The sequence below is a fragment of the Sorex fumeus genome, unplaced genomic scaffold (genome assembly GCF_029834395.1).
Source record: "Sorex fumeus unplaced genomic scaffold, SorFum_2.1 ptg000265l, whole genome shotgun sequence".
NCBI lineage: Eukaryota > Metazoa > Chordata > Mammalia > Eulipotyphla > Soricidae > Sorex > Sorex fumeus.
Window position 1 is genome coordinate 32,431,321 of NW_026606322.1, and position 18,373 is coordinate 32,449,693.

General features: G+C 43.7%; 1 protein-coding gene across 1 annotated transcript; it reads right to left on the bottom strand.

Moving 5' to 3' along the window:
• Positions 1-1,659: 1,659 nt before the first annotated feature.
• Positions 1,660-17,202, bottom strand: N6AMT1 (N-6 adenine-specific DNA methyltransferase 1). The gene is made up of 6 exons (XM_056109395.1): positions 17,066-17,202; positions 13,187-13,273; positions 11,629-11,719; positions 6,889-6,972; positions 4,293-4,434; positions 1,660-2,812 (listed from the first exon to the last, which is right to left on the bottom strand). The coding sequence occupies exons 1-6, from the start codon at positions 17,197-17,199 to the stop codon at positions 2,706-2,708; spliced, it is 645 nt and encodes a 214-aa protein (XP_055965370.1). The 5' UTR covers positions 17,200-17,202; the 3' UTR covers positions 1,660-2,705.
• Between the last annotated feature and the right edge of the window lie 1,171 nt (positions 17,203-18,373).

Here is an 18,373-nt window from a genome sequence, read left to right on the forward strand (position 1 = left end):
ATTCAAATATTTCCCCTTTTCATCACCTTACAAATTTTGCTCACAGAGTCCCTATTGTCCTACTTTATCTGAATTCTATTTTCTCAAACAAGATGCTTAGAATATTAATTAGGAGACTGTTCTGCAGAGTGTGGCTGGTCTCCTGGTTTCTATGGTTTCCACTACACAAGTTGGCCATTCCGGGTGCTACCACCATAGGCTGTATATGAATGAGTGGGGAGGGGCCTGGGTTTTACTCCAAAACCACCTTTTATTTTTTGGGGGTTTTGTTTTGTTTTTTTGCTTTTACAGTCACACCCAGTGATGCTCAGATTTATTCCTGGCTCTGCACTCAGGAATTACTCTGGCAGTGCTCGGGGGACCATATGGGATGCTGGGAATCAAACCCGGGACGGCCGCGTGCAAGGAAAATGCCCTACCTGAAGTACTACTGCTCCATCTCCTGTTGATGCTTTTCTTGAGTCACATCCTGCAGTACTAGGAGACAGCAGTGCCAGGGACTCTTCTGCTAGCTTTTCTTTGTCTTTTTCTCATGATGCTGGAGCTCGAACCCAAGGTCACACACATGCCCAGTAGACAACTCTACCACTAAGCCACATCTCTGAGTCATAGATCCTTTTCTTGCATCCTCTCACAGGAATTACCTTTCCTTTCCTTTATACTTTAGGGAGGTGTGTGTGTGTGTGTGTGTGTGTGTGTGTGTGTGTGTGTGTGTGTGTGTGTGTCTAAGTGTGGTGGGCAGCGGGGTTGAGACATACACTGTCATTCTTGGTCATGGTACCAGAGGGTAAATGCAAGGAATTAACTGAGCACCTGGCCAGTACTTGGGCTCTTCCCCACCCCGAGAATTGAAACTATGGAAAAAAAGGCTTCCACACCACTTCCAATCACTGGATTGTTCCAAAACATCCCAACTTCCCATGCCCCAGAGATTTACTCACTTTAGGAAAGACTGGAAGGAGATGGCTATTGAAAGCAATGTGCTAGCCTCTGGTGGAACAAACAGGCAGGATATGCTTATGAAGTGGTCAGTGAAACTTTTATCCTGGTAAATAACGCTGTCAGTACAAACCAGACACACAAAAAAAATATTATCTTTAGGTCTGTTCAAAGGATTTCATGGTTCTATGGTGGGGTTGAACACTTTAATCTTAGAAAGCTTTCCTAATTGATTATGTTAATAGAAAGGAATTCTGGATTCTTCTCATTCTGGTTCTGCACAGGCCTGCTCACAGGATATTCCTGGCTTGGTGCTTCAGTATGACCCATGGCAGTACTCAGGGACTTAAATGTGGAGATTTAAGCAGGTTTGTGGGCTCCAAGGCACACACAAGAATATCTGGCCTCCTGTACGCTCTCACAATCTGTTTTTAAGTGTATTATAAGTGATATGGAAGTTATGGAATAGCTCACTACAGTTTAGGATAATTTCACATGTTTTGATACAATCAGCTTTGCAAAATGTGATTAGAAGTGGTGAGTTCGCTTATGTACAAGTGAACCTGATCTTAGGGGGAAAAATGTGTAGTACAAAGATAGATGGATAGACATATTAGAAGAAAAAAGAAAACAGAGTAAGAGGAAAAGTTGGCTTAGGAGAATGGAGGCATTCCACATTAACAAAATAACACGTGAATACGTTAAAAATAAATTTTTATTTTACAATTTTCCTTGAGGTGCCATGACATACAATACTGCTAATGATGGCTTCATGCTTACAACATGTAAGCATGTCCATCATTGCTTCTCATCACCACTGTCTCAGGAACCCACCTCATCACCCCTGTCTTGCCGTGGTGGGACCAGTTCCTTGTGTCTAAACGTTCTTTCCAGTAAAAACCTTTATGAAAATTTCATGGAAATGTTACTGTGCAAACACAACCCCCTCCTCCAAATTTGAACATTCTTCCATTCTCACTGTAATGAGATCATCTTATATACACATAACACAGACCCTCGCTGATTTCTTAAATATATATGTATATATACACCATAATGTTATTTTTCTTATACTCAATAATACATCATATGCCCCTCTGGTTCAGCATATACAGACCTGACACAAGGATGTAAGTGCCTGGATATGTCACTCATGTTCTGTGACATATGGATATACTATCATTTACTAATTTCTTTAGAAACACTTAGGTTTATTTCATTATTTTGCCTTGACAGGTAACACTGAAATTTTTTTATTTGTATTTTATATATAAATGACAATTACATACACACACTCACACAAACACACACACATATGTATTTGTTTTTTGGTGCAAGTATTTTTGTAGGCCTGATTCCTGGGTGAAACAGAAAGAACCTTTTGCACCTTTTTATATATTACAACTTTCTCACACTTTTGTCAATCAAGAAATTACTTCTATTTCAAATTAAATTAAATGTCAACTCATCAGGAGCCAGAGAGATAGCACCACAAGGCAGGGCCTTGCACAGGGCAGATCTGGGTTCGATCCCTGGTACCCCATTTGGTCCCACAAGTCTGCTAGCAGTGATCTCTAAGCACAAAGTCAGAAGTAAGTCCTGAACACCTCAGTGTGTATACCCCCCCACCCCCCTCCAAAAAAAAGCCCCCAAATAAAACCAAAACATATTAAATGTCAGCTTATCAATACACTCGTATACGTATTCAATAGAATACATTATCTGTTCGATCTCCATCTGATACAATCTAGGACACACACTGGCCATCAGGACTTGGTGAACTTGAGGACTGAGAGGAGCTCTCTCCCGGCTTGCCTGGACAGTGTGGTGGTCCCCTGTAGACCTTTGGTTTTCATTGTTTCCAAAATCTCTTCTACAGTGAAAATAGAAACAATGCAATTAGACCATACAATGGGATCCAGGGCTCACCAACGGATTAGGAAGACGATAACACAGACTAGTGGCGAATTCTGTTCCTGTGGGAGAGCAATGCGTCGCAGGTGCAGTTTCTGTGGAAAGGCAACCTGGACTTCAGACTGATGGGAACACTTCATTTTTACAAGGCATTTTCGAGAAATTTCACAAGCCCGAGCAGCCTATTTTGCAGTAGGAATCCACTCTGAATTCCACAGAATCTTGAGTAAGACGTGTTACTAAGGAGGCCATTCATACTGTAGTTGCCTGGCTCCAATTTCTGTCCTCTGTTTATTGTTTTGGATCAAAAATGTCAGGATCAAAAATGTCAATGAATGGGGCTGGAGAGATAGCAAGGAGGGTAGGGCATTTGCCTTGCATGTGAACGACCTGGGTTCGATTCCCAGCACCCCATATGGTCCCCTGAGCACCGACAGGAGTAACTCCTAAGTGCAGAGCCAGGAGTAACCCCTGTGCATTGCCAGGTGTGACCCAAAAAGCAAAAAAAAAAAAAAAAAAAAAAATTCAATGAAGGCATGGACAAACTATAGTGACATATAGGGATATTACATAGTAGAAATAATAAGTTTTCTCTCTCACTTTTTCTTTACTCAGCTGTTTTTTAAAAAAGCAAAATCTCACTCCTTGCAGCAACTTTTTGTTCTGCTTTATTTGAGGGGTGGCATACCCAGCAGCCAGGGGACCCTCTGAGGTAGCAGCAATCTGAACAAGGGTCAGTGGGATGGCAGGCAAGCAGCTTAACCCCACAAGAGCTCTCTGATCCTTTACTTACACACACACACACACACACACACACACACACACACACACACCACTGTCCAACAAAATCCAAGTTACCAAAACCAAGTGAGAGGTCAAGGACAGAAGGTACATGATAAAAAGCAAGTCTGAGGTTACAGTGAAGGAGCTTATTTGCTGATGAATCAGCTCCAAAGTAAGCGGAGAGCCAAAAGCTAAGAGTCCATCCCCCAGATGAAAGCAGAAGTGCCAACGGCACAGGGACTGGCGGGACAAAGCAAAGGCTGAAGGAGAGGCTGGTAGAAGGAATTTTTGATTTTATATTTGAATATTAAGGCGAGATGTTAACAAGTCTCACGGTGGAGACGTTACTGGTGCCCACTCGAGCAAATCGATAAAGAATGAGAGGACAGTCTACAGGACAGTGCTACAGAAGGTGAGAAGTTAGAAGGAGACATTGTGGCTTTATATTGAGTTCATAGATGATAGGAATTGCTGTCCACCCCAAGGCAATACTCCTTAAAAAGTAGAACACTCTTGTATCAGTGGGCACAGCTGTATTGTAAAACGGCTGTTGGGATTATACCAGGATAATTCCGGGTTACTCTGGAGGGTCTCTGACATGATTAACGTTTGATTTTAGCAACGTACGCGGGAAAAGATGCAGTGGTGTGCATTACCTGGGTTGTTCTCTCTGACTGTAACCAAGTAGAAGAGGCCTCTTGGTGAAAGGAGATCCAGAGCCAGCGGGAAGAACCTGTCCATAACTTCTCGACCATCTCTACCACCAGCCCAGGCGGCCTCTATCCCGTGACTTCCTACCTGTGCCATTTCAAAAGACTTTTATTTAGACTCAAGTCACAGAATCACAATCATCCCCGCTACATGTGTGCTACTGCCCATGCTGGATCCGAACCCAACATTCCCCAGACCAGGTGACCTGGTATAAGTTTGTAATCTTTGGAAATTACTTCCCTCCCTTCACTATAAAAATCAGAAAAACAACATGTAGGGAAATATCAAATGCCAAAAGGCAGCAGAAACAGAACTTGAGAACTGGTCTTCAGTAGCTGGAGGATGGGAGGGAGGGAAATGAGGGAACTTGGTGAAGGGATGGGCAGTGGAATGCACATGTGTGAAACCCGATCATGAATAACTCTGGAAAGCACCAATGCTTCAGTGCATTACTTGCAACAATCAAAATTTCTTGTTTTGTTTTTCTTTGTGGGCCACACTTGGTGATGCTCAGGGGTTACTCCTGGCTCTGAGTTCAGGGGTAACTCTTGGGCTTGGTGGAACCATATGGAATGCCAGGGATGGAACCCAGGCTGGCTGTGTGCAAGGCCAGCATCTTCCAGGCTGTAATATCACTCTGCCCGCCCACCCCCCCCACCCCCCCCCCCCCGCCTCATAGTATTTTCCTAGAGAGGTGCATTAAAGTTGCATTTCTTTCAAGTGCTGATCATATTATGGCAATGGATTTCCTTCTCATGGATTCATGTCAGAAGAACAGCTTTTTAGTTGTTTAATCACTCTTAGTGGGAAGAACAACTAACTTCTGACCTTTTCTGTTTTGGAAGAAGTAGTTGTAATGTTTTAGTCTTGGCCAGGAAATCCTCATTAAAGAATAAATAAGCATAGATATTCAAGGAAAGTTAGTGTTAGTTTGTCATTTGCCTTGTCTGTCTTGACCTTTTTCCTTTTAAACATGATTACAGTTAAATACCTTAGTGCTTTATTAAAAAATTTTAATACACATTTATTTTATTAAGGGGGCACACCTGGCTATACTTATGGCTTACTCCTGGCCATGCTCAGGGGACCATAGGCGGTGCAGGGGACTAAAGCCAGGTCCCTTACCTGATGTACTATCTTTCCAGCCTTTAGATTTTTCTCTCCCATTCAGAAATGAGAATTAGGAAATCCCCTCCCTCCTACTCTCTGACAATACTATGAAAGGAAGACGGATACCTGAGGATATCAGAAGGAATCCTTCTGCAACTACAAATATTTTGCTCTGCAAATATGCAAAAGTTCAGTGACAAAGGAGATCCATACACTGCATGGCCCAATGTGGATGGGGCTGTGCAGGACAGATTTGGACTGCAGTTTACAGTCCCGTTGCTTTTAGGTTACTCTCCTAAATATCCAGTTACGGACAATTAGGGGTAAACCAGAGCAGTGTGTGAGCTCTGTAGAAACACCAAGCCAATGAAACTCCCAGGTTCACAAGGGTTTGGGCCGAAACCTCTGGGGTCTTCTCTGAGTGGGGACAGGCAGTCTCCCCACAGTCCCCCACTGCCAGAATCCATAGCAGCCACACCCCACCCCACAGGCACCACCAATGCAAGCAGTCCAACTTCACTGCTTCACGACTCATTTCTGCAAAGATGCCAAGTCAGTGAAACTCCCAGGTACACCAGGTTTGGGGCTGAAAACTCTAGGGTCTTCTGTGAGCGGTGGCGATCAGTCTGGCCCTGGCCCTTAAATGCCAGAAGCCCCAGCAGCACATCCACATCCCACAGCCACCGCAAATGTAAACAAGGGCTCAGAGGTTTCACAGCTTCATGGCTAATCTCTGAAAAGATGCCACATCAGGCTGATTCAAGTCATGGGTACACGGGTTTTCAGGCTGAATACTCTGGGCCCCTCGGGAGGGGACTGGGCCCAGAAGTGTCTCAGTACTACAGTTCCTGGAGCTCTTGGAGCATACAGTCACACACGTGGCTGTACAATTCCAAATTCCACAATACTGACAGCCCAGGAGGAGCACAACAAATTAGATGGGAAAGTAGCACAGAAGCCAACCAAGCTCAACAGACAAGAACAAGAACTCAGAAGGTTCAATTACCCAACAACTAGCTCAGTAAACCCTCAGACAATGATTGAATAACCCCACTGGAAGATATAACAATCTTCACAAATTTTCCTTTACTAAAGTATTTTTCGGTAATATCATTAGCCATCTTGTTCTAACAAGCAATGTAAGATGAATTCTTCTGCGCCCGCTAAGCAGGAGAATATGGTGGGTGGGAAACTGGGGACATTGGTGGAGGCAGTTCACAATGGTGGTGGGATTGGTGTTGGAACATTGAATGCTTGAAAAAAATATATATTATGAACAACTTTATAAACCACTGTGTATGAAGTTAAAAAATTTTTAAACAAAGAGCATTTTGTCTTCACCGGCAGTTGACTGATAACTTATGAAGCGCAGCTGATTTTAGAAAGAAAGGAGTTAAAAATATTAACAATTTAATTTTTTATAAGCCTTACCTCTTCAGATGGAGTCACCACATAGGGGGGGTTAAACACCAGAAGATCAACTTTTCCCTTTAACCTTGGTAGCAAGCCTTTGACCTAATGTTCAACAATAGGTAGAATTTTAAGTCAGACTGAATTAAAGAAACAAGCAAATATAAGTATTCTCCAGTGTTCTTAGGGAGGAAAAAATGTTAGAAATCCACACTAAGAGAACTGGAGCTCAGTATTTCTTTTTTGCATTTTCATTAGGGGAAAGATTAAAATGCATTTGCCCAAAACTGTAGAAATTAACTTCTTAGTAGTATAATATAAATGTCCAGAAATGCCCCTAGCTCACCTGTTTACTCCAGGGGCTCACCTGTAGAAGACGAAATGAGGAAGGAAACTCTTAGCTCTGTAGATTTATAGACAACTTTATGCCAGCTTAAATAGTTTTTTATTACCAAGAAAAATATTTTATGAGATGACAGAATACATCGAGGGGCAGGCGAGAGACAGCTCCGGGTGGGGCGGGGGGGGGGGTGGGTGTGAGAAAAAAAGAAAGAAAAAAAAAAAGAAAACATCTAGAAATCAATGGGGGGGGCGGGGGAGGACCTTTTTATTTAAGTACTTGTAAATGTATTGCCAGAAACAATGACATATCCAAGAATGAAAATACTGGGAAAAGACTGCAAATATCAAGCACCTGGCATTTTTAAAAATCTTCAAACTGGGTGCAATGTAGAGAACAAGAAAAATATCTTTTTAAAAGAGAGTGCCTTTAAAACTCCATATCCAAAAGGGTATGGTGCTGCCAGCAGGTCAATCTGTACCTGTGAGGTGAGTGCATCAGCAGCCTGATGCCACCATCAGACTTTCAGATACCCCAAAACTGCTGCTGTGCCTTTGGCCAGCCCCCAAAACTTGGGGCAAAGTTTACCAAGAAAGTAAACGGCCAAAAGTTAGATATGTGGGAGACACACCCACAAACCACCTCTGTCTCAGCTATGTAATTGGAGGCGTGGACTCTCTGGTTCCTGATTGAACTACTCGGCAGCCATGATCCCAGGGACTCGGAAACGAATCTCGGAACCCAAGAGCTTTTGGCAGAAATGCATCCTGTTCCTGCAGTGGGTTACTGGGGTTGGGCCACTCCAGGTGGGAATGGGTTTTGTGCCTTGGCCAGTTCCCCCTGGTGACCCGGTGACCACCATCCTCCAGAGGCCACAAGACAGTCAGGTTTGGGCCTGCAGTGATAAGACACACAGGGCCTCACCAGATGGGGGTGGAACCGGCCCTTTCCTCCACATCCCAACAAGACCCCGAGTCACCACCTACAAACGGCCTCTCTGGCTCCTGATCAAGCAGATTAACGGCCATGATCCCAGAGACTCAGAGGCGAATCTCCAAACCCAATGGCTTTTGGCAGAAATCCATCTGGACCGCATGGCAGGGTGGCCACCGCCTCAGAGCTTATTGGAAAGCCAGGTATGAGCCGGCGGTGATGGGGCAACTGCAGTTCCATGGGAAGGGGGGCTGTACCAGCTCGTCCTTCACACCCTACCTAGGTCACGAGTTGCCCCCTACGAGTGGCTCTCCAGCACGGCCATGGCTCCAAAGGCAAAAGGACTTAGTCCAGAGCCCAGAAGCTTGTGGCAGAAAAGTGAATAGACCATGTGTTAAACTACAGTGCTATGCCTCCCCGGGAGGGAAAGGGTGTTGCTCCCTTCCGCTTTTCTCCCCCACCCCACTCTGCAGCAAGGTGGCTGCTGCCTTGAAGCTTATTGGAAAGCCAGGTATGAGCCAGCAATGACGGGGCAACTGCAGTCTTATGGGAAGGGGGACAGTACTGGCTTGTCCTTCATGCCCTACTGAGGTCACTAGTTGCCCCCCATGAGCGGCTCTCCAGCACGGCCATGGCTCCAAAGGCAAAAGGACTTAGTCCAGAGCCTGACAGCTTGAGGCAGAGGGGTGAATGGTCCATGCGTTAAACTACAGCTCCATGCCTCCCCGGGAGGGAAAGGCTGTTGTTCCCTTCCGCCTTTTTCCCCTCTGGCAGCAAGGCGGCTGCTGCCTCAGAGCTTGTAGGAAAGCCAGGTATGAGCCAGAAGTGACAGGGCAGCTGCGGTCTCATGGGAAGGGGGGCAGTGCCAGCTCGTTCTTCATACCCTACTGAGGTGACGAGTTGCCATCCACAAGTGGCTCTCCAGCACAGCCATAACACCAGGCGCACAGAAACCAATCTTGTAATTATCTGGCTCTTTGCAGAAATCCAAAATCATTATATGACATTATATGAATCTCATACCAGCTATAGAAAGCAAAGTATTTCACAATGCCTTTTCAGCAATTCTGATTGTTGGGCGGGGGGGGAGGGAGAGGGGGGGGAATTCAAAACAACAGTGGTGCATGTTTTGTCGAAATAATGAATGTAATCAATGTAGAGAAGAGTTAACTAGAAATCATCTGCCTCACAGGCATTGGGAGGGGTGGGAGGGGGGTATACTGGGGTTCTTGGTGGTGAAAAATGAGTACTGGTGAAGGGAAAGGTGTTTGATCATTGTATGACTGAGACTTAAACCTGAAAGCTTTGTAACTTTTCCCACAGTGATTCAATAAATAAATATAGGTAAAGGTAAAGGCCCTCCCGTTGTTCGTCGATTTGCTCGAGCGGGCCCAGTAAAGTCTCCATTGGAGACTTTGTTGTTACTGAGTTTGGCATATCGAATACGTCACGGGGAGCTTGCCAGGCTCTGCCGTGCGGGCGAGATACTCTCGGTAGCTTGCTGGGCTCTCCGAGAGGAGCGGAGGAATCGAACTCGGGTCAGCCATGTTATAAGAAGAAAAATAAATAAAATTATGAAAAAAATATGAAGGAGGTAAAAAAATAAAATAAAACTCCATATCCAGTGCTCCTTTGTGCTTGAAAATCAAATATTTTATTTATTAATTTTTGTTTTTGCTTTTTTTGGGTCACACCCAGCAATGCTCAGGGGTTACTCCTGGCTCTAGACTCAAGAATTACTCCTGGCAGTGCTTGGGGGACCATATGGGATGCTAAGGATCGAACCTAGGTCAGCTGCGTGCAAGGCAAATACCTTACCTATTATTGTATTATCACTCCAGCCTGAGAATCATATATTTTAAAAATCATTTTTGGGGACAAGAGATGTGGCAAAGCAAAGCAGATGCCTCACCTGAGGTTCATCCCTGACACTGGGGAAAAAAGGGGTGGGAGGGCAGGCGGAAGAAACATGCCGGATTATGGGAATCTTCCACCTTCACAAGACAAGAAAGTAAAAAACACTCTATCTAAGTAAGTCTATAACCCTAAAGCCATTTTCTGCAATGATCACTTCAATGATCACTCTTGTCTCTCATTCATGAACTCTAACATGCTGTTGACATGGAATGTTTTGAGTATCTAAAAGCAGTGTCTCTCAAACTTCCTCTTCTTAATATACCCATTAATCCCCCCAAGGGCTGGAGAGATAGCACAGCGGTAGGGCGTTTGCCTTGCACGCAGCCAACATGGCCAAACCCGAGTTTGATTCCTCCAACCCTCTCGGAGAGCCCGGCAAGCTACCGAGAGTATCTTTCCCCCACGGCAGAGCTTGGCAAGCTACCCGTGACGTATTCAATATGCCAAACACAGTAACAATTGTCACAATGGAGACATTATTGGGCCCGCTCGAGCAAATCGATGAACAATGGAAGGACTGTGACTGTGACAGTGAATCCCCCCAAATCTGCACTGGCACCTGTCATTATCTGCTAGATATATATTTGTCTTTACTTATGTTTTGGATTTGGGGTCATACCCAGCACCGCTCAGGGTTTACTCTGGCTCTATGCTCAGGAATCATTCTCAACCGGACTCGGCGGACCATATGCGGGGCTGGGGATTGAACCTGGGTCAGCCATTAGCAAGGCAAGTGCCCTACCCACTGGACTATCTCTCTGGCCCCAGAGCTTTGTTTTTCATTCCTCAAAGAAACATAGTTTGACATAGTTTCACTACTGAAAGAACTGATTTGGGCATGAATTCCCATGAGTCACTTCCTGATAAAGATAAAATAAAAATCAAGAAGTACACTGGGGGCAGAGTGATAGTACAGCTGGTAAGGAAGCGCCCTCTTGCCTTGCACACATGCAGCTGATCCTCTGAACACCACTACCAGTATTCCTCCCTCCTTCCTTTCCTCCCTTCCTTCCCCTTCCTTCCTTTCTCCATTCCTTCTTCTCCCTTCCTTCCTCTTTGTAAATTATGTGTGGAGCATAATTTTTTTTTCTTTTTGAGTCACACCCAGTGATGCACAGGGGTTACTTCTGGCTCTGCACTCAGGAATTATTCCTGGCAGTTCTTGGGCGACCATATGGGATGCTGAGAATCAAACCTGGGTCAGCCGTGTGCAAGGCAAATGCCCAACCTGCTGTACTATTGCTGCAGCCCATGAAGCATAATCTTTAGTGAGTCAAAACTTGCTGAAAACCAAACATGATGACCTCTCAGTATTTGTATTGCAAACCATGATGCCCCAAAGTAGAGAGAAAGAAGGAAGGTACCTGCCACAGAGGCAGGGGGTGAGAGGAGGGTGACAGGAGGGATATTGGGGGACATTGGTGGTAGAAAATGCACACAGGTAGAGGGATGGATGTTTGATTATTTCAATCATGAAAGCTATGTAACAATGTATCTGAACTAAAATCATAATGATCATAACTTGCTGAAAAAAGAAATTAGTTACAATTGGACAAGGATTAACAGCTTACCAAATCTGTAATTACGGGTTGCAGATGAACTTGATTGCAGCGTGCTGTCTCCAGGGTACAAGCTGCAGCCTCAGGGTTAATGTCAGTGCACCTGCAAACAGGAAAAGAGTAAAATCTGATTTTATGCCCATGAGAAAAATCTGTTACTGAAAAGTAGAAGGAACGCTTCATACCGTTTATTAGCAATGATTTAGAAGAACACTAGAATGCATTGATAATGAATTAAAGGGGAAAAAAGAATGGTTATATTGTTAAAGAGTAGAGGAATATACATACAGGCACATACATATGTGGATTAATTAAATAATGAATTTAATAAAAGAACATTAATTAAACATTGTTTGGAGGTTCTAGCAGGGGAGCGCAGCTACTCATATATCATTGACCAAAGATCGGTCAGTCTCTATTCCAGGAAGGCCGTCCTCTTCAACTGATCACGCAGCCTCGGGAGGGACGCACATGGAGCGGTGAGGGAGGAAGGTGACACCTGCCTAGCCAGCCAGATAAGCCGAATCAATCCTTGCAATCAATGGAGTGACATATGTCGAAGCCAGATCGCCCTCACATCCAGCGGGTAGGGCGTTTGCCTTGTACGCGGCCGACCTGGCCGACCCAGGTTTGATTCGTCCTCCCCTCTCGGAGAGCCTGGCAAGCTACTGAAAGTATCTCGTCCGCACGGCAAAGGCTGGCAAGGTACCCTTGACATATATGATATGCCAAACATAGTAACAAGTGTCACAATGGAGATGTTATTGGGCCCGCTGCTAGCAAATCAATGAAGAATGGGAGGACAGTGACAGTAACAAACATTAATTAAATAATGAACATTAATTAAATAATGAATTTAATGAAAGAACATTAGGGAAAAATGAAATAAAACTAAAATGAAACTCGAAATTTTTTGAAAGGGAAATGTTCATGATAAAATAATAGTAAATAAATTTAAAAAATGATATTATATAAGAGGAAATGAAGAAAAGTTACAAGAAAGGCACTTGGAGATGTGTGGTAAAAATTACATGATTTTTATTTTTTTTTGTTTCTTTTTTGCTTTTGCTTTTTGGGTCACACCCGGCAATGCTCAGGGGTTACTCCTGGCTCTACACTCAGGAATTATTTCTGTCGATGCTCGGGGGACTATATGGGATGCTGGGGATCAAACCCAGGTCGGCCGCGTGCACGGCAAACACCCTACCCACAGTACTATCGCACCAGCCCTGATTTTTATTTTCTTCATTATACTTTCTATTTTCTCAAATGTTTTAAGAATAAATTTTAGTTATTAAAAAACCTTTTCATAGACTAGTCATCTAAAAAGGATTCAAGTATAGAGATGAGCTAAACTATTTCTGCAATGATGCAGACCAGTTTTGACTATGCTTTTATAAAAGGTAAGCATAGTTTGTAATCTCAGCCCTTAATAAACTTCAGTAGACATTTTTCAGATATATAATACTTACTGATAATAATAATTTCATTCAAGAAACTATACTCACTGTGAATCTCTTTAGTGACAGATATGGAAGAACTGGAGTGAATCTGACATACTCACACTTACACGTACAAAGCTTGAGGACCAATCAGAGATGCTAAGAATGCTGATACCACTCCAGACCCTGAACCAACTTCAAGGCATATTTCCACTCTGAAAAAACAAAAAGAAACAGTATAGTTAGATTATAATGTAATCACTGAAAATAACTGTTACTCTTGATGTGCAATTTTCCCGGCATCATCAATCACTTGCCCCTATATGAAAACACAAGAAATTTATAAATAAGCAAATTTCTGATTTCCACTTTGTGTTTAATATTGCAGAATGCAAAATTGTTAGCATTTGGAGTAATTTAAGTCCATAAAACAGCAATACAATAGTTGCCCTTCAATTTCTAAAAATATTACATAAAAACCTTAGAATAATATAATTCAGTCTTGAAAATATTAATATGAAAGACATCAGCAATTCCAACCAGGTTTCCAAAAATAAGATGGCTATGTAATATAAATTAAAAAAAAATTTATGGAAGATGTTTTCTCAATCATCTAAAAGTATATAACATTCATAAACCCATCAATATATCCTGAGGTGAGTTATTCTCTCATTTTTAATGATCGTATCTTTAGACAGCAAAGACACCCCCTATTTTTACAGCAATATACTGAATTTAGGTAATAACCAGATATCTTATAATATCAATGATCCTAAGAATGCTACAGACTATACTACATTCCTCATTCTACCGGGTTTTGCCCTTCAATTAATTTTGCTTGCATTAACTCTTGGATATGCATCAAAAGTGCAAAGAAATACATTATAGAGAAAGGGTAATGGGATTTAAGAGTCTCTCTAGCACCTAACAGTTACCCAAACAACTACTCAACAGCAAACTCTAGGGTTTTCTAATTAAATTAAACATATATTTTATTTTGGGGGGGCTGGAGTGATAGCACAGTGGGTAGGGCATTTGCCTTGCACACGGTCAACCCGGGTTCGATTCCCAGCATTCCATATGGTCCCCTGAGTCCCACCAGGAGTAATTCCTGAGTGCAGAGCCAGGAGTAACCCCTGTGCATTGCCAGGTGTGACCCCCCCAAAAAAAATTATTTTATTTTATTGTGAGGATCAATCTACACATATGACAATCCTTTATTTTGCTGTAGAAAGATGCATTAAATATTACTGGGTGACTTCATCTGAAAATAAGTCACAGTCTTATACATAATGAGATTTCCAAGGCTAGAATTATCCAAGAAGCTCTAACAAAATCACCTCCCTTTACAGAATACTTTGCAATACAATTTGTCCTCGTAAATCTTTTTGGGATTATGCAAACAATGCATAAGGTATAAAACAGTCACATTCCATTCTATATTCCAATAACCATTAAAGTTTCATCTTTTACAATGAAAAAGCAATCTAAGAAAATCTAGGGTATGACATGGAAAAGTTATCCAATCGCCTTTAAGAGGAATAATCACTATCACTATCACTATCATCCTGTTGTTCAACGATTTGCTCAAGCAGGTGCCAGTAATATCTCCATTCGTCTTTGTCATGTGCTAGTGTAGCCTGATGACATATTGGGGGCTCATTCAGGGTCAGGGGAATGAGGACCTTCATTGTTACTGTTTTAGGCTTATCAAGAACGCCACGGGTAGCTTGCCAGGCTCTGCCGTGCGGGCAGGATACTCTCAGTAGTTTGCCGGGCTCTCCGAGAGGGATGGAGACTTCGGGGCAGCCTCTAATCACCTTCACAAGTGTTCCCAGTCCAGCATATATGCGGGCATGATACTCTCAGTAGCCTGCCGGGTTCTCTGAGAGTGAGCACCAGAGAAAGAGCTTGGTTTTATAGTCTCTGTATCCTGGCCATTGATGGGGTTACATGGCAGTTGGTGGGTGTAACTATCTAGCTACTGGAAGATGGGGGAATCTGGGTGGAAGAGACCCAATCCCAAACCGAGCAGGTTTGGAGATCTCAGCCACAGGTCCCTCACACCTGGGTTCCTCTACCAGTTCCTTCATGCTTGAGGCTCGTCCAAGCATGTGGAGAGTGGTCTCAGCATGGCTTTGGCTGGGTCCCAGAGGTCTTCAGCTCAGGGCGGAGAGGGAAACTCAATCCACCCTCCTCAAAGGGGCCTGTGTGAGGACAGCCAGGCACGGGGGCAGGAGACTCTGCCTTGTTCTCTTCCGGGAGCTTGGTTAATAATACCAAGGAAAAAAATACAGTATGAATTTAGGAAATCTGACAGTGACTTGGGTAAACCCCATTTTAAGTCTAGATGTCCATTTAAAGATCTTTAATTCTTTAAGCCCAATTCCAATCACTGAAAAAGCCAATGCTATTTCAAGTAGAGCATTTCCACATTCTGAGTATTTCTAAGGTAACAGGGCCAACGCGATTGGTCGCTAGCTGCACAAAACTAAATTGTTTACTGTAAAATCTTATCATGCCGAAAGTTGTGTGTTCACGGGATCACTGGATGGCTCTTTCTCACCACTTGCGTTCGGTGCTCTTGAGCCCTGTGTGTGGCCTGGATCAGGACGGCTGTTCTTTCTCTCAAGCTTGAGCCCCTCTGGTTCTGACTCTCCCTCCCCAAGCTTACAGTCTTAGTTCATATAGCAATCACGTAAAGCGGTGACATAAAGGTGGGTTGAATATCGACAAATCAACAAGAGAGGTAAGACCACTCCTCCAGGAGATTTACTCAAGGATAAAATCTCATCTAAAGAGATTATTTCAGATTACTAGGAGATCCGCTCAAGGGTGAGATCCCAACAAGGGTGTGTTCTTCCCTCAGCTAGTAATCTACTTAAATAGTTGTAATAAATCTACTTCTAATATTTCTAACAATGTCATTCTGTATGAGCGCAGTAAGAGATATAAACTTAGTTTGGTTCTTCCTGAGAACATCTCACTATACATTTCGCAGTCCTCAGGCCAAGTTAGTCTTCCTAGCTCTAGCAGGGTCCTAGTCTCATTGTTCTTACTTTTGGATCATGACAGCATTTGTCCATGATCATGCCCTCAACTTATAGCTGAGTATCGTGGCGCTTTGGCCTGGCCCATTTCAATGCCAGGTTAGCTCACAACTTGCCCTGGGTCCATTCAGTCACTCGTCGGGACCCCGCTTTTGGGGTGCTAGGAACTAATGGCAACTAAGTCAAGAAATCATATGCCCAGGAGTAAATATTATTCGGAGTCAATTAACTCCCAACTTACAAAGCATAATATTAACTATCTTCCTATATCCACACAGAAAGGACATTGCTTACAAGTTCAATGTTTTTAGATGGGTGTGACCTGATAAACCTAAGCTACCTGAGGAAGGACAAAACAGAGTTATCCTACAGTTTACGATGAAATAAAAATTTAAATGAAACATTCGGCTATTTTTTTTTTAAATAAAAAATAAAAAATTAGTTTCTGCAATTGCACTTCTGCTGCTCATCTGCACCTGAGCGGTTGCTATGGAGCTGAGAAGGCAACTTGCTAAGCAAGCTCTGAAACTGACCATCCCGCTCCAGTATCTCAGAACAGAACTCCTCTCCTTCTTCTGCCCTACCACGACCAGTGGGTGCTCTTTTACGGATTGAGTCCATAATGCCATTAAGTTTTTTTTTAATTTGTTACTATTTACTATCTTCTAAAATTGCAACCTCTTAATAAGCAGTCATGATTTTTTGGGGTTTGTTTGTTTTTTGACCACTGTGTCCGCCACTACTAGAACCACAGGAAACCAGGATAAAATAAAATAAAAAACACAGTCATTCCGCAAAGTATTGCTTTGCAGGAATAATCGTCGCTGCAGGAGCTGGGCTGGCAAACGTCGCCAAGAGGATGCGACACCGCCTCCTTTAGGGATGGGTGAGGCCGTTCCGCCGCCAGCCCAGGCTGCCCCCGCCCACTCCCTGCAGGTACCCTCGGCCTCCTCGCACCCACTGAGCTCCGCCGCCGCCGCCTCCAGCGCGTCCAGCAGCAGGAACGTGTCCTCTGCGGGCTCGTACACGTCGCGGAAGGCGCCCCGGCCCACATGTCCGTGCACCGGCGTGGGCAGGCTGGGCGCCGCCATCTTTCTCGCTCCCCACCACCTATGCGCAGGCGCGACCGGCCCCTTTCGCGCAGGCGCAGATGAGTCTGTGACGCCGGCGCGCTGAGGGCGGCTAGTCGTTGCCTGGAGCATGTAAATCTCTTGGGATTTCAGTTTGGTTCATCTGATGAGTTAAAAGTGGTTAATGGGAACTCGCACTATTTTCTCTTTTCCTTTCTTATTAAAAATTTTTGTTTGTTTTACATCTAGGACTTTTCTGTAGCTAATTGAAGAGGATTTGAAAAGTTAGATACATTTTACTATTAAGCATGCAATTTTTTTGGACATGCTACTTAGTGATTCACTACTAAATTCTGTTTTACTATTCGAGAATCTCAGTTTATATCGACTTGACCTTGTCGGTGTCCTGAATAAGATAACTTGCTGGAGCGATGGCATAGCGGGTAGGGCATTTGCCTTGCATGAGGCCAACCCGGGTTCGATTCCTCAGCCCCTCTCAGAGAGCCCAGCAAGCTACCAGAGTATCTCGCCCATAGGGCAAAGCCTGGCAAGCTTCCCATGGCGTATTCGATATGCCAAACACAGTAATAAGCCTCACAATGGAGATGTTACTGGTGCCTGCTAGGGCAGATGGATGAAAAAAGGAGGACAGTGCTACAGTAGGGCACTTTGTTTCTTTGTTTGTTTGTTTGTTTTTCTCGTTATTTGGGTCACACCATGAGGCTACAGCTGCCTATCCCCCACTGGTGTTCGAATATTAAATGTAATCAAATACTTAATAAAATGAAAAATAAATTTAAAAAAGTGGGTTAGAGTGATAGTGCATGAGTTAAGGAGTGATTCCTGGGGGCTGGAGCGATAGCACAGTGGGTAGGGCATTTGCCTTGCATGCAGCTGATCCAGGTTCGATTCCCAGCATCCCATATGGTCCCCCGAGCACCACCTGGAGTAATTCCTGAGTGCATGAGCCAAGAGTTACCCCTGTGCATCACCGGGTGTAACCCAAAAATGCAAAAAAAAAAAAAAAGGAGTGATCCCTGAATATAGAGCCAGGAGTAATTCCTGAGCACTTCTGGATTTGGCCCCCAAACACAAAATAAACAAAACAAACACATTTGTTCCCTTTTATCTGTGCTTTTTAGTAGAGATAATTAATTTTGTGAGTTGGGGTTGGGTTACATCCAGTAGTATCACG

Bases quoted from the DNA above. Each gene is read 5' to 3' on its own strand.
- N6AMT1 (XM_056109395.1), bottom strand. From the start codon at position 17,199: ATGGCGGCGCCCAGCCTGCCCACGCCGGTGCACGGACATGTGGGCCGG. The intron at 4,435-6,888 runs GTAAGGCTTATA...GAAATGGCACAG, and splicing joins TGGTGACTCCATCTGAAGAG to GTAGGAAGTCACGGGATAGA. The intron at 2,813-4,292 runs GTAATGCACACC...TTTTCACTGTAG, and splicing joins AGTCAGAGAGAACAACCCAG to AAGAGATTTTGGAAACAATG.